A 14,532-nucleotide genomic window follows, 5' to 3' on the forward strand; every position below is an offset into this window, starting at 1 on the left:
ATGACTGAAAGCTAACTAATCATCAGAGGAATTCAGATCATTCAAGCTTTTTCTCTTAAAAGAATTTACCTAATTAAGTAAACCAAAATGCATCACTTCACAAAAAGCCTTTTCCAAAGCAATGATTACTCACAATTTTGCAATAGTTTTATTAGAGGGAATAAACCAGGTAGTACTTAATTATTTGCCTTCATTGTAAAATTACTTTTATGATCTAATTGTTACAAGATTTTATGGCAGAAAAGTAAATAATGTAGTGCTCTAGCAGGATGAATGAGAATTAGCATTAGAGGTTTACTGGAATCTGGCTTAAATACAGCTGGAATTTAGAAATTCAGGGATTATTTTCGGTAGCTGAACAGGTTTTCACATTTAGCCATAGGCAAAATCATTGTGCAGCTACACTAAATTTTTCTTAATCTTCTGTGAAAAAATACTTACTGGTATCACAAAAGTAACATAAAACTGCTATGTCAAAGCTTCATGAATAAATAGCTTTATACTGCTGGATTAGTTAAAGTTCAATGTTTGTCTTCACTCAGTTAATATGTTACTACCGTGTATTTGTAAAGAGCAGTTACCTTCGTAGCAGTATATGGTATTGTTCAGTTAATAACTGAGAACTGTGGAGCTAGGCTAGCTAACAGCCTCTGTCACGTTTATGCTAGTGACATTCGTGTCTGAGAACTGAAGGATGGTAATTCTCATTTTCTGTAGGCCTCTGTCATTGGTCTTGTGTCCTAGTGCCGCCCTTGATATTTTCTTAATATGAAAACCTTTGAAACTTTAAAATAAATTCACTGTAGATAACTTTTAGCTCTGCAGTGGGAATAGCAGCACAAGGACACTTCTAAGAGTTGTGATGTGCAAACTTGAGCTGGATCTACCATGAACTGCTCTGGTTTGCTTCTGTAGGGAAAAGGAGGAACAGTATAAGAGTAGTGAGAAAGCAAGCAAAAGTTTCTTTGTTCAGGTATTTATTTTTCCACATGGGGTACTCTCAAAGGTTATGAAGTATATAAAAACACACTTCTCTGTCTGATTTGACTTAAGCACTTGAACCAGTATTTTTCAAGCAGATGCTGTTCTGAAGCTTGTTCTGTGAGTACCTTGGTCTTGTGAGCTGTATAGCAGGAAGGACTTTGTGGCAGTAGTCAGCTATGACTCATGAGACCAGAGCTGCCTATGGACTTCCTCAGTAACTGTAGCCAAGTAAATGTTTCTTCATGTAAACTGTTCTTGCTTGTTTAGAATTTAAGAGGTAGTATCAATTGGTTTTGTACAGAATGATCGGGGACACTTGAATACTGGCAATTGCCTTTATTTCTCTGCAGCTGCTTCCCTCAGAAGAAAGCTTAGGAGGCATGCAGAAAGGGTGTTCAGAGATGCTGGAGGCCTATTTCTTGCAGAGTATTCTTGCATGGAATTATGGCTTGGCTGTTCGGGATATTTTTTGGTTTTTTAATTTTGGCTCTAGAAGGAGGCCTTGATACACACACAGACTGCCTCTGCCACAGACTGTTAAAGTCTGCCCAGCTCAGCTTTTAAAAATGCTATAAAGGTTTTCTTGTGCTCCTACTTGGTATTGTGTCAGCCTGGGTTTTGTTCCCCAGTGCCCTCTGAATTCATGTGTGTGCTGCTTGAGGCTGCTGTGGGGTGGGGGTGTTTGGAAAAAGCAGCTGAAGTTCCCCAGTTTCAGGTCCTGAGAGTAGATGGTGAACTGCTACTTGATTCCTGCTTCTCTGCATGACTAAAACATTCCTCTTTATTGCCTTATCTTCCTTGAGAAAGGGCAGTAGGACATATCCTGGCTTCAGCACAGGTCTATAGCTTGTTACAGGCAAAAATCGCTATTCACCCTCCAGTGTCTTGTCAGGCAGTTGACTAAGAACTGTACTGTTTTATAATCGCTTCTAAGCATAAGGAGGAAAGTCAACACTAGACTAGAAACAGGGAACCTAAGCAAAACAGGAGATATCAATGGAATGTGTAGGGATCAACAGGAAGAAAGTGAAGAGAAAGGGAAAAACTTCCAGCAAGTGTAAGTAGTCTGAAGAGGATGTTGGAAGAGTAAAGGACCCCCCTGAGAAGTGGTGAATGATGCTTTGTGGACTCTTAGATGCAGCTACAGAAAAGGGTAAAAGCATTTATACCAAGGGAGAAATCAAGGAAGTTTGTTCACAGCTCAGTAGGGAGGAAAATGTAACGATACCAAAAAGTTACATACTTCAGTCTACCAAGCTATCAATGAAGATGAAATGTGAAATCATTCCTGGTTGAGAAGAGGCTTATTCAACAGTAACTTGACTTATTCTGTGTTAAGGAAAGAACAGGTCACATGTGATTCAGGAGTGTTATTTGCTCTTGGTAGAATGTGTATTAGGGAACTTGGCTTTCATTTTCAGTTAATTCAGCATTCTTGTTGTTAGCCCAGTCTGGGTTATTCACCTAGTGTGCAAGAGCCAATCCACACACAGTCAAGGTACTTATTTATTGCATGTCTGTGCAGACCTGGGTGCTAGGTAGTAAATCCACAAAGCTAGCACACCTCTTAACACATAGTAAACCATTTTATACACTTTGAACAAATGTTTATAGTTAGGTTTAGTTATTTTTTAATAACTAATTCTTATTGGTTCTTGCAAGCCTCGTCTCCATTTAAAGGTACAGTATTTTTTCTTTTTATCATGCATATTCTGTGGGGAGTAGGCTTTCTTAGCATAATAAAACATCCACTCCCAAGCAAATTATGATAGTTCACATGGTTCAAGTAATTTTCTGTTTGGTCTTGTTAACCGTTCGGTTATCCTTTAGCTTACATCAAGCAAAGTAGTAACAAGGTATTTATGGTGTCTGTTCCTTCTCCCAAGGCCATGCCTGGTTAACTGTTTGCAAGGATCAATATCCTCTGTTTTTCAAATTTTCTTTTTCATCATAGAAATTTACATATTTCCTTTTAATTTTTTTAATAAATAATTATTGTATTATTATGGTGTGACCTGTCTTAAAAAAAAAAAGGGAAAAGGGGGAGAAAAATGGGTCTGATTTCAGTTGCCAAAAAATATGGAAAATGGGCAGTTAAGTACTGTAAGATGGTAAATAGGTAACATGTCTGTTAAAAAATATGCACTAACAAGGAACTTAGTCAGGTGACACAAGATTTGTTCATCTTCAAGCAGCTTGTCTAACTGGACCACCTGATCAGCTGGCTTCTTTGTAACATGGAACTACACAATGAGCTAAGTAAAACCCTAGGCCTGTTTTTTATACGGCCTAGTTTCTTTAACTACAGGTAATGCAGAAGTGTATGCAGTGAATGACCCAGAAAAGTGTTTAAAGGTTTTAGCTAGACCTCAAGGAAAACATTTCCCTTCCCTGTCTTAGCAGCAAGGCGTAGATTTCTAAACATTAAAACTTGCTGTGCAAAGAAAAGGAATACATAAACCTGCCTTTGAAAAGGGCAGAGAGGTGATGGTCTTAAATCACATTAGAAGATTTTTAATCTTCTTAGTTAAAGATGCAGGGGTGAAAAAAAAGCATGGATGCTTGTGCACTGGAATAAGTTGTGTATGGAAACAGCACTACTGCAGGTGTTTAAGATTGGTTTTAACAAGTCTTTCTAGCTGCATAGCATGTAACTGCTTTCAACTCGTCCTAAAGGGCTTCAGAGGGAGGGGGGGGATTGAGATGAGAAATGCTATCATGTTAGGAAAAGCTTTGATAGCTGTTGCACACCTGCCTTTTGGGTTGTTTTTGGAGAGAATCTTCCATTGTCATAGATGCATGTCCCCCACCATGTGGCTAAAGGAAGGCCTGGCAGGTGAGTGGCTGGGAACAGGCATATAAGCTGTTCTAGATACTACTAGAACAGATAAACTACCCTAGAACAGACAAATGTCTTTCTCATAGTAATAATAATGTAGCAAACGCAGTTTGAAGAAGAGGGGCCTGGACTAGAAGACCTGATCTCCTGTACTGGCTTTACATGACAAGGTTTTGGTAGCAGGGGGGATACAGAGGTGGCTTGTGTGAAAAGATGCTACAAGCTGCCCCTGTATTTGACAGTGCTAGTTCTGTCTGGACCCACTGGTGGCCAAAGCTGAGCTAATCAGTGATGATGGTAGCACCTCTGTGATAACATACTGAAGAAAGAGTAAAAACTGCTGTGCAACAGCAGCTGGGAGAGAAGAGTGAGAATATGTGAGAACAACAATGCTGCAGACACCAAAGTCAGTGAAGAAGGAGGGGGAGGAGGGGCTCCAGGTGTTGGAGCGGAGATTCCCCTGCAGCTCATGCTGAAGACCATGGTGAAACAGATTCCCCCTTGGAGACCCACAGTGGAGGAGATAGCGCCCTGGAGATGTGGAGGGCCCCATGCCAGAGAAGGTGGATCTGCCCGAAGGAGGCTGTGAGCCTGTGGGAAGCCCTTGCTGGAGCAGGCTCCTGGATTGACCTATGGACTGATGGAGAGAGGAATGCAGGTTTGCCGGCATGATCTGTGACCCTGCAGAGGACTCATGCTGGAGCAGTTCATGAAGAACTGCAACCTGTGGGAAGGACCCATGTTGGAAGAGTTCATGGGGGGTCTGTCTCCTTTAAGAGGGACCTGACGCTGGAGCAGGGGATGAATGTGAGGCAGAAGGAGTGGCAGAAGAAACGCAGGGCGAACTGACCACAACCCCCCCTCCCTGCCCCTTGCACTGCTCAGGAGGAGGATGTAGAGAGAATCGAGGGTGAAGCTGAGCCTGGGGAGAAAGGGGTGGGTGGGAGGTGCCTTTAGTTTTGTTTTTATTTCTCATCATCTTACTCTGACCTAGATTGGCAGTAAAGTAAATTAATTTCCCCAAGATGAGCCTGTTTTACCTGTGATGGTAATTGGTGAATGCTATCTCCCAGTCCTCATCTTGACCCATGAGCTTTTTGTTAAATTTTCTCTCCCCTGTCCAGCTGAGAAGGGAAGTGAGAGCAGATTTGGTGGGCACCTAGCATCAAACCAGGGTCAAGTCACCACATGTCCCTTCTTCCATACCTCTGCTCTGTAGTTCAGTGAAGACAAAGTAGTGCATAGAACCACTTCTGAGAGTTGTTTGAATTTAAGTTGAGATGGTCAGGTACTAAGTTATTAGTAGCTGCAGTTGTTTGACTCAGTTTTGTCTGTTGGGGTTTTTTTTCTATGGGAGATTTAAATTTCTTTAAATCGAACTTAGGTCTAGATGCTTGACCAAATATGTGAAGCTTTTAAAAAAAGGTGAATATTCATGTACTTTGTTAAATTTCCTTGCTCATTTTTTATTGGGTAGTTTGACTTCCGTTGTGCTTTTCTTCTTCCTTAGTATATTTAAACAAGAAAGAGTGTGTTATGTGTAAGTAACTTCAGATTTCTAGATGCTTTGAAAATAATTTTCACTGACACTGGACCGTTGTGCCTGTCAAAATGAGACTTATTTTCAGGTTTTCTTTTGTGAAGTGTTTTATAAGTGATACATGGTGCTTTAGTTGTCTGCAAGATGAGTGTATTCAGAGTGGTTCTTGCATTGTGAAGGATAATACTGACATGTATAGACTTATCTATAACATCTGGAATCAATATTTGAGGTCCTTCAGATCATGTAATTTGCCTTAACCTTAGAGCCTGTTGGCTTCCTATGGTTATTTGTGTATATAATTTTTCTTCATATTAAAATTGGAAAAGGTATTCAGGTATATCTGTGTTATGTTTAAGAATGTTTTTGAAGGGTTTGGTGCAGGGTGGGTGGGAGTGCTGGAATTTTGCTCCTAATTTCTGGCAATTCTGCCTTATGTAGGGAAAACACTTGAGGCGGTGGGTACCACAGCTTCCTTTAGTCCCTACTTTTCCTTGTCATTTTGCTGTAGTCTGCGTGTATGGTTCTGTCCTGATGCTTTTTGCTACAATGTATGTATTTCTTCCTCGTAAAATCAATATTGATAGCAGTAACTTTTTTTTCCTGCTGTGAAATAAAAAAAAAACAAACCAAAAAACTGAAAAAACATAGGTGTATTTTCCTGGCTGTGTCTCATAGTTACATTGCTAAAGGATTGGTTTCAAAATATGAAGTTTTGGTCAGTGTTGTGTGGAACATTTTTGTGACAATTTTATTTAATAATATGTTAAACAGGTATTTCTATTTCAGAAGACAGGCATTTTTCATAAGAGTGTATGTTCATTATTTGAGACAGCCACATAAACCAGCAGTTAGACCAGGGGTCCTCAAACTGTTTAACCAGGGGGCCGGTGCACGGGTGCAGTGGCAGGCAGCCATCTGCGGCTGCTTGGTTCCCCCCCCAACCCCCGGCGGGGGGGGGGGGGGGGGGGAGGGTCTGTAAATACCGGGGGCCAGATTGAGGGCCCTGGGGGGCCGTATCTGGCCCATGGGCTGTAGTTTGAGGACCCCTCATTTAGAATCTAGGATGAATTCAAGGCAATATAGACCAGATTATCTAATTGCAGTGTTTTAGATTGTTAGAATGTTCTGTGAGGTGTTGCTGATTATGTTGCTAATTTTAGCTACTCTTACACTCTTTTCTGTCACAGCCCCATGACTTTGACGAATGCAGATTTGATATTAGTGTAAACGATAGTGTTTGGTACCTCCGAGCTCAGGACCCAGACCACAGACAACAGTGGATAGATGCAATAGAACAACACAAGGTATGTTTTGTTTTATTCTGATATTCTTTCTCACTCCCTCATTAGATCTGGTGGTGCTTGCTGAGAGTTGTAAGCTTCCCTGTACAGTCATTAAAATATTCCAGGTATTTATGGCAGGTAAAAGCTGCAAGATTGAAGCTGTATGTTAAATGTTTTAAAGAAGTTGATTTGCTTGTTCTTCATAGATGAGAGTTTAGAGAACTGGGAGCTAACATCTGAGAACCTTTCTGAAGCTCCCAAGCTTGAGAAAGGAAAAGCTTGCGTTATGTTTGAGTGACTTCTTAGTTTTTTTCCATCTTCCCTCATTATTGAGTTGTTTCTTATCTTTCCTAGGTGTTAAATTTGTTAGTCTTAGAGTCAGTTCTCCTAGGTTATCATTCTGGTTTTAGGCTTCTCTTTTCATCATTTAGCTGCTTTTACAGTATCTAATTACTGGCTTTTGTCTCCTTGTCTTTTAAGGCCCTACTCTTCATCAGCATTTTGTTTGTTTTGCTGATCTATTCCTTATGTCTTGCAATGAACTCAGTTATTTTCATTTCACCTAAAGGGCTCTAAGGTCAGATATTTTTAAAAGTATGTAGTGCACAAAATACCCACTATGTTTTCAGATACAAGATAGACACTGCTTCAAGGTGTTTAACTACAACACCTGGCACAATGCAACTTCTGCATCTGGGTTATACAGGTGTTACAGGAATACGAACTAAATTAGTTGCCTATGTATGTATTTTTACCGTGAGTTTCTTGACATACTGCTTACATAAGTTTTATGCATAATTAGGAAGTTTTAACTTTTATTGGGCATTTCTTAGAATAAGCAGTACAAGCTCTTAAATTTAAAGTGCTGCCTTTTGATAATGGTGCTGTGAAAAGAAATCTCAATTAGGGTATTAAACCATTTTCTAGCTTGGCATTTTGCCTTAGTTTTGATGCAGAGGTAACATTAAAACAAAACTGAGTTGCAAAACCAGGATTCTTTTCTGTAGTCTAGTGAGAAAATACAAAGTTAACCATGGAGTATTTTTAAGACAAAACCACTGTAATTTCTTGCTATTGCAATACCCGAGAGAAATGTCTCAAGAGGATACAATGAACAAGTTGCTGGATTACACATCCATGGAGCTGGCAACAACTGTTTTACAAGCACAGGGGTCTTCAGGTATAGGGTTGTGGGGACATGGAACTTGATAACCCTGGGCTAAAATTCAGACTAGGTTTGGTGAATGATTTAGCTGTTGAAATGCAGAACTTAACCTGAAGTCCAGATATGCAGAAATGGGGGCTAAGTCATTGCATGCTACCACGCAGGAATGAACGAGGAAGAAAATCCAAATCCTGTCATAAACTCTGCTCTGCACAACCTCAAAGGCAAGTCTTTTTCATGCTGTTCCTTTCCCTGTTTTAAGGCTGTCCTTAACTGTTGCTGAATTCTGAGCTGACAGTTTTATGGAACTGCCTATTTATAATTGGAAGTACTGCGTGGTAATAGATTGCCATTGTACTTGTAAACTTGGAATTGTTTTTGTCACTTACAAAAAAAAAATCTTGTATTTGTCAACACTGAATTTTCTTATCCTGCATTACTGCCTCTCCCTGCCTCTCTTGTGAGGTATCTTCTTTTTCTGTGTGTTATTACTGGTAAACTAAAGGCATCTTATTCGATCTCCTTTTCAGATTAATGAGCTTTGAGAGGCATAAGTTCTAGCATTCCAAAAGTAACCTCTCTTTGTGAAGATGCCTGATTAATTATGCAGTTTTCCACTTAAAAAAAAAAAAAAGCTTCCTTTGACTTTAGTTTGGAACAGGTTTAAACTTCAGGAATTTGGTGGGTTTTAAAAAATAATAATAATTGTGCCAGATCTGTCTTGATGTTGAAAGGAGTGGAATGAGAGGTTTCTTGGATAATTCCACTACCCAATTTTTTCAGTATTCACTTAGAGTTAGTATCAGGAAAAGGGTAATGAGTGCTTTTTTCATTATTTAATTAGCATTATCATTCTGCTTATTGCTTAAAGTCAGTTATGTTCTGCAGTGTTACATACTCTGAAGAAAAGTATGTCTACAAGCAGGAAATGGAAATAAAAATATTTCTGTATATTCTGAACTGACAAGAAATAGTTCAGTTTACATCTTGCTGTCCTAATGTAATAACAGTGGACTTGGCTGTTCTGAATCTGGCTTTTTCAGTATGTATAGTTTGTAGTTTCATGGCTATTTGACATTTTCTAGTTTGTTGTGTAGTCATTGTGTAGTCATTTTTACTCTGTAGTGTTTACAGTGTTCAAGACAAATAGCAGTTTCCATTCTTAGAGGGAAATATTATGGCACCTCACTTCTGAATAAACCATCAAACCATTTAATATGTTAAAGCAATACATTACTTAAAAGCATTCTCTTTGTAGTATGCAACTAAATACCATGATCAAGACAAGATGAGTCAAGAAGAGCCAAAAGTAATGCAGTCTTGTAACAATAGGTTGGACTCAAGTTAAAAGTATGTCATTAAATCTCAGAAAACTATTGGTTACTAGCACTTTTTTCCAGTGCAATATTCTGTTGTTTTCTTAATACAGTAGCGGCTTTCTGTGATGAATATTGCAGGTTGTAGGTGCAGCTGTTCCTTCTAACTGTTCTGACTAAAATACGTAGGAGTTATCGCCAGAAGCCTTGGAAAAGTGCTGTGTGCACATAAATAGGTGTTTGATGTAATTAGCCATAAAACAGAAATGTCAAAACCCAGTTTTCAGTCTGGTTACAGTTAATGTTTCTTAAATAATGTATCTTCAAATGTCTTTCTATATTTTCCAAATCAAGTGGTATATGCTATATTCTGTACAACTTATATTATACAAAATCTATGTATTTGTAGGAAAAATGTATTGCTGCTTAATAACATCAATAGGATCTGAAAAATAGGTTTTCTTGGAGTCGGGAAGTTAATCCCATTTTTCAGTTGAATTTGCATGAACACCACACTTCAGTGATCCTTACTTTTAGCTAACTTTTCACCCATCCTTTAGATTTTTTCAGCCTGTGTGGAAGTTTTATATCTAAACACTTGAATAAGAGCAGAAGATGAGGTTTTGAGGCAAAATATCCAATTTCACTGAAAAGTTTGGATTTGTCTGTTTACTCTGAAATTTCCTGAAGGAACTTTCCTGGTCAGGTTTCCAGAACTCAAGCAAAAGCTCCTTGACAAGCTGTTGTCACCAGATAAAAATTCTTTTCCTTTGAGAACTAGGTTCTTGAACTGACACATAATAATTTGAATAAAATTGAAAGAGGAAATTATTTGGTCTTACTAAGCAGTCATTATGATTAACTTGGGTCTACTGCTATATGAAGTACTTTTTTGTTTTTGAAGCTCTTTGTTGCTTACTGGGTTGGTAGCTCTGATAGGCTGCTTAAGCTGTTTGCTGACAAAAATATGTTTGTGAGACTTACTGTAGCATGTCACAAGGTTGTTTATCTTTAGAGTATGAAAGATGGACTGAAACTGTGGCTTTCATTGTGCTCTGAACAGAGAAAACAGTGATTTAATGAATTCGATATTAAATCTGAGTATAATATGAGAAGAGTTAGAAAAACTTTCTGCTTAGCAACACCAATGAGTAGCTGGTAGCCAAGAAATGTAAAACATACAGTGTTCAAGCATAAAACCTGCTAGAATTTGCTGCTGCTTTTTTAGTCATTGCATTAGCCTTCTCTTCTATTGAGGTTCCTGAATGCTTACTAAATTAAATGTTTCAAGTACAGCTTCTAAAATGCTTATTAACCTCACTGAAATGAAAGTGGGAAAACTCTAGAACAGCAATAAGACTGTCAGTGGGGCAAATGAGGAAATAATTCACGTCTAACTAGGAGTCCTTTCTTCTGCTTAAATATGTCATTAAATACACTAAGCAGATATTTATCTGTAAAACACCTGGTTGTAAAGTTGTGTTGGGAAGCTTCTCTGTTCTCCTACCCTAGGAGATAGTCAGGTCTAGGATGGCTGATGACCTTTTCTTAGACGGATCTAATGGCAGTATATATTGCTGAAGAACTCAAGACCAGATTAAGTTTCTACACTTCTCCGGTGTAAAAACATTGATGGTGCATGGGTAGCAAGGTACCGATGCTTTTGAAAAGCTGTTCCCTTAAATAATACATTGAAATACTTACTCCATGTCTGTACCATGGTTTGAAAATGGTGTGGAATTTTTAACGAGATTAGAGAAACGGGCTTACATATAGTTAGTTCTGTACTGTGAAGAAAATGTCTGGGTTTACGTATAGAGAAAGTGGACTTCTGCAGCATATAGCTCTAACAAAAAGTGTGCCATGTATATGAATAAACAAGATTTACTTTTTCACTGAAGTGGAAAGTGTTTCTTTACACATTAAACTTATCCAAAAGTTTTCATTCTTTACCCTTTTCTCTGGTAGAGTCAGTATGTTAACTTACAAGGTATGTAACTGAGGGGAGTGAATTGCTGTTTGCTGTGAAAACCATCTGGATGATTGAATTTATTTTGAGGAAATTTGAACTCCTGAAGGCCAGATATTGATTTCTTGCAATGTTAATCTAACACCTGAATTGAAAACATGTTGAGAATTGGTTGAGAAATTAATGTTTCAAGAGAAACTCTGGATCAGCTTGTGTCCCATTTTGTTCTATCTTGGTTTTAATTTTTTCCACACAGTTTCTGCATGTGTTCATTGACTTTGTGACCCTTCAGCAAAATAAACTGACAGTGGTTTAAGTCTTGGATTTTCAAAATTTTTTTTTTATCAAACCGAAATACTGTTTTAAGTCTTGCTGAACTTCTTACAATACCTGTCCTCAGTGTGTCAAACTGGAAAAGGTCATTCTCCACAGGGATGTCTAGATAACGAACAAGTTTGGCATGTAAGAAGTAGGTAGGCTTTGTTTCATTTTTGAAGTGATAGTGTACAACATGTTTGTATATCCTCTAGATAAACAAGCTCTTAGAGCAGGAGGCATGAATTTCAAAGCCTGTGAAAGGCATCAAGTGGCTGCCTTGAAGGAGTGATTACATTGTTTTTACTGTTGATCAGACTCTGGGAAAGGACAAATCAGCTACTTAGAATAGGGTTATATAAAAACATTAGGAACAGTGGCACATCTATTTTTCTAGCAATTTTTTCCCCCAGATAGCTGGGAGAAGGGGGCGTGGCAGCCTCAGGTATCAAAGATAGTTTAGCTTATAAATTATTCTAATTTTGTGAAATTCTTAATTTAAGAAACAAATTTTAGTATATTTTATCAGTTGTCAAACTCAGACACTTCACATCCCAGTTTTTTGCATTTAAGTACAGATCTAGTTAAGATCCTGAAAAACCAAAATGCTGGATTTGGCAATCTGGTGAAGTCAAATTTAGCCGTAAGTATTAAACCAGTTGGTTCACTTTGTTTATTAAACATTGGTAAGTTGCCAAACAAGTAAACTAGAATCACAACACTTAGTTTTGAGACAATTGTTTTCTGAGTGTGGATCCTAGTTCATAGATTCACTCAGAAAACTGCAGAGGAAACTTTCAACAGCTTATTTTTGATTGTAGTTAATAAGGGCGCTTTAGATTACTGTTGGTGGGGGGAACAAAAGAAAAACCACTGTGAGCTTGAAACTTTCAAAAAATGCTTGTTAACCTCATGAAATGTGGGGAAGGGGTACCACATAACCTAAAAAAGTTGACAGTTACCTTATGTACAAAGTACTAAGAGTCATTAATTTCACCCTGAAGGTCATCTACATGTTGTGTTTTCTCTTGATGTACTGTTCTAAAGGAGTTACTGAATGTGCTGTTAGGCATTGGAAAATTTTAGTGCTAACAGTAACTGTGATGTTGAAGCAGAAGGGGCAGCCAGGTAGGTGTCTGAGGAGAGGAAAAGGAGTAGAGTTGGGCTTTTGCTAGTCTAACATGAATGCAACAACACAGAAAAGCAAAACTCCCAATGGCTACATAGTACCATATTGTTGTGCACTTGAGAAGCATCTTGAATACCCACAGAGTCCTCTTAAAGGACCTCCCTCAAACTGTTCTAGTTATTCCAGTTCTAAATCTGGTTATACAAATCAGCTTCTGGGTAAACAGGATGAAGAGCATCTGTTAAAATATTGCAGTACTATGTTGAAGTATTTCTTAAAATTCAAGTTGGCCTTCTGTCTTTGTGTTACTTCTCTTACGAACTGAAGTATAAGAGGTTATGCAGGAGTAACTTTTTTCAAACTCAGAGGAAACCTTAAATTTCACTTTAAACTTTAGGTGATAAGCACCCAGAGTATCTCCGTTCCCTGTGTTTTGTTCTGTAATTGGGATACTTCACCTTCAGACTGAGACTGAAGTGCATCTACCCATTCCTTCAACCTAATATTTGTCTTAGGAAATTTCACATTAACAATACTTTAAGTCAAGCTTTTCTTTGAATACTGTATGTAAATATTGATCTATGAGATGTTTTTTAGGTAGCTGTGCTAAGGAAACATTGAAAAATGCTGATGGACGTAACTTTCTCATACTACTATTTTATTAGCAATGGATGCCATAACAAAAGTTTTCTGACCAGTTAATTGGGTCAGAAACCACTATCAGAGTTTTATTTTGTGAAAAACAGAGTTCTGGTTATCAACAGGAGAGTACAGAAGGGTGCTACTACTACTTGTCCACAGGCTTTCAGCAATTGTGAGAAGGGCTATAACGTTCTGTGAAGTCAGTAGTTTTCTCCTTTCCCGTAGCTTTGTAATCCTCCCCTAGGATTGAACTAATTTACTGACAAGGCCAATAAAGACATGCAAATAAATTGCTCCAAATCTATTGTATGTCTGGACTGAAACCAGTATTAGTAAGATAATTCAGAATGAATAGGAAAATATATGTGGAGTAGAGATGTTATGGAAACCTTTTGATTCAGCATACTGATGTAACAAACAAATTGTATGTCTCAGTTTCTAGTTTGTGCCATTGTTAAATAGCTTTGTACATTGAACTTGATTTTCCTATTTGCTGGGATATTTTTATGGAGCCACTGAAATTAGTAGTTGGGATGTTTATGTAGGCTACGTTTAAGTGCATGATGAAGCATTGTGCAAGTGGTCTTCAGAAGTCTGCATTGATGTTTTATGACCTTTATAAATGTTTTTTGTGCCAGTTTACTGTATTGCTGAGTTAGGCATGTCAAGTAATTTCTAGCAAATGCTATCTGTTCTAATGTTGATGAGTGAATGCTAGTTGTAAATACAATCTTGCTGATTATTGTAAAATTGGAGCTTTCAAATAGCGCAATTTCAGACATACCATACAGGAGGGAGCAACAGGAATAGTGTCTGTTGACATTTCTCAATCAACTTCCTGTCCTGGAGTTTAGGTGTTTCAGTAATGTGTGATTTTTAAATTGCGTGCTTCCTCAGCAGCAGTGGGTGAGGTCTGAAAAGGAAAAAGAATGTGGCTCCCCAGTCTGTTCATTTTTTTGACCTTTTATCCTAACACCTGTTCCTCTGCCCGTACTTCCCCTCCATACCCATTCACAAATAAGACTAGCTTAAGTGGAGGCAATAGGCAGACAAAGGAAAGCACAGGAGGTATGACAGTAGGTAAATGTTATTTAAATTTGGTTTTATTAAGTTCGTAGTGAGGATTGTAAGAGTGATGATGCAGCCTCCTTTTTCCGCTGTTAATATTGCTGGCCTGAGTGTTGGAACCCAAGTTTCTTTCTTAGACTTGTTGTCAGCTATTGTTCCCTATGAAATTGATTTGGGTTGCCTTGTGCTGCAGAGCATCAGACAACTGAACATCAACAAAGTCTAAATTTTTGTTTGATGCTGACAGATTGGATTGTATAAAATACCCTGTTAGTTTCT

General features: G+C 38.2%; 1 protein-coding gene across 2 annotated transcripts in view; it reads left to right on the top strand.

Annotated features, from left to right (window-relative positions):
* Positions 1–14,532, top strand: part of CERT1 (ceramide transporter 1) — an 81,077-nt gene that overhangs the window by 17,487 nt on the left and 49,058 nt on the right. For both annotated transcript variants that reach the window (XM_055698302.1, XM_055698303.1), the window contains exon 3: positions 6,554–6,670. In XM_055698302.1, coding sequence (XP_055554277.1) covers positions 6,554–6,670 — 117 coding nt within the window. The remainder of the gene's footprint in view (positions 1–6,553; positions 6,671–14,532) is intronic.

Source organism: Falco cherrug, chromosome Z (genome assembly GCF_023634085.1).
Source record: "Falco cherrug isolate bFalChe1 chromosome Z, bFalChe1.pri, whole genome shotgun sequence".
Taxonomy (NCBI): Eukaryota; Metazoa; Chordata; class Aves; order Falconiformes; family Falconidae; genus Falco; species Falco cherrug.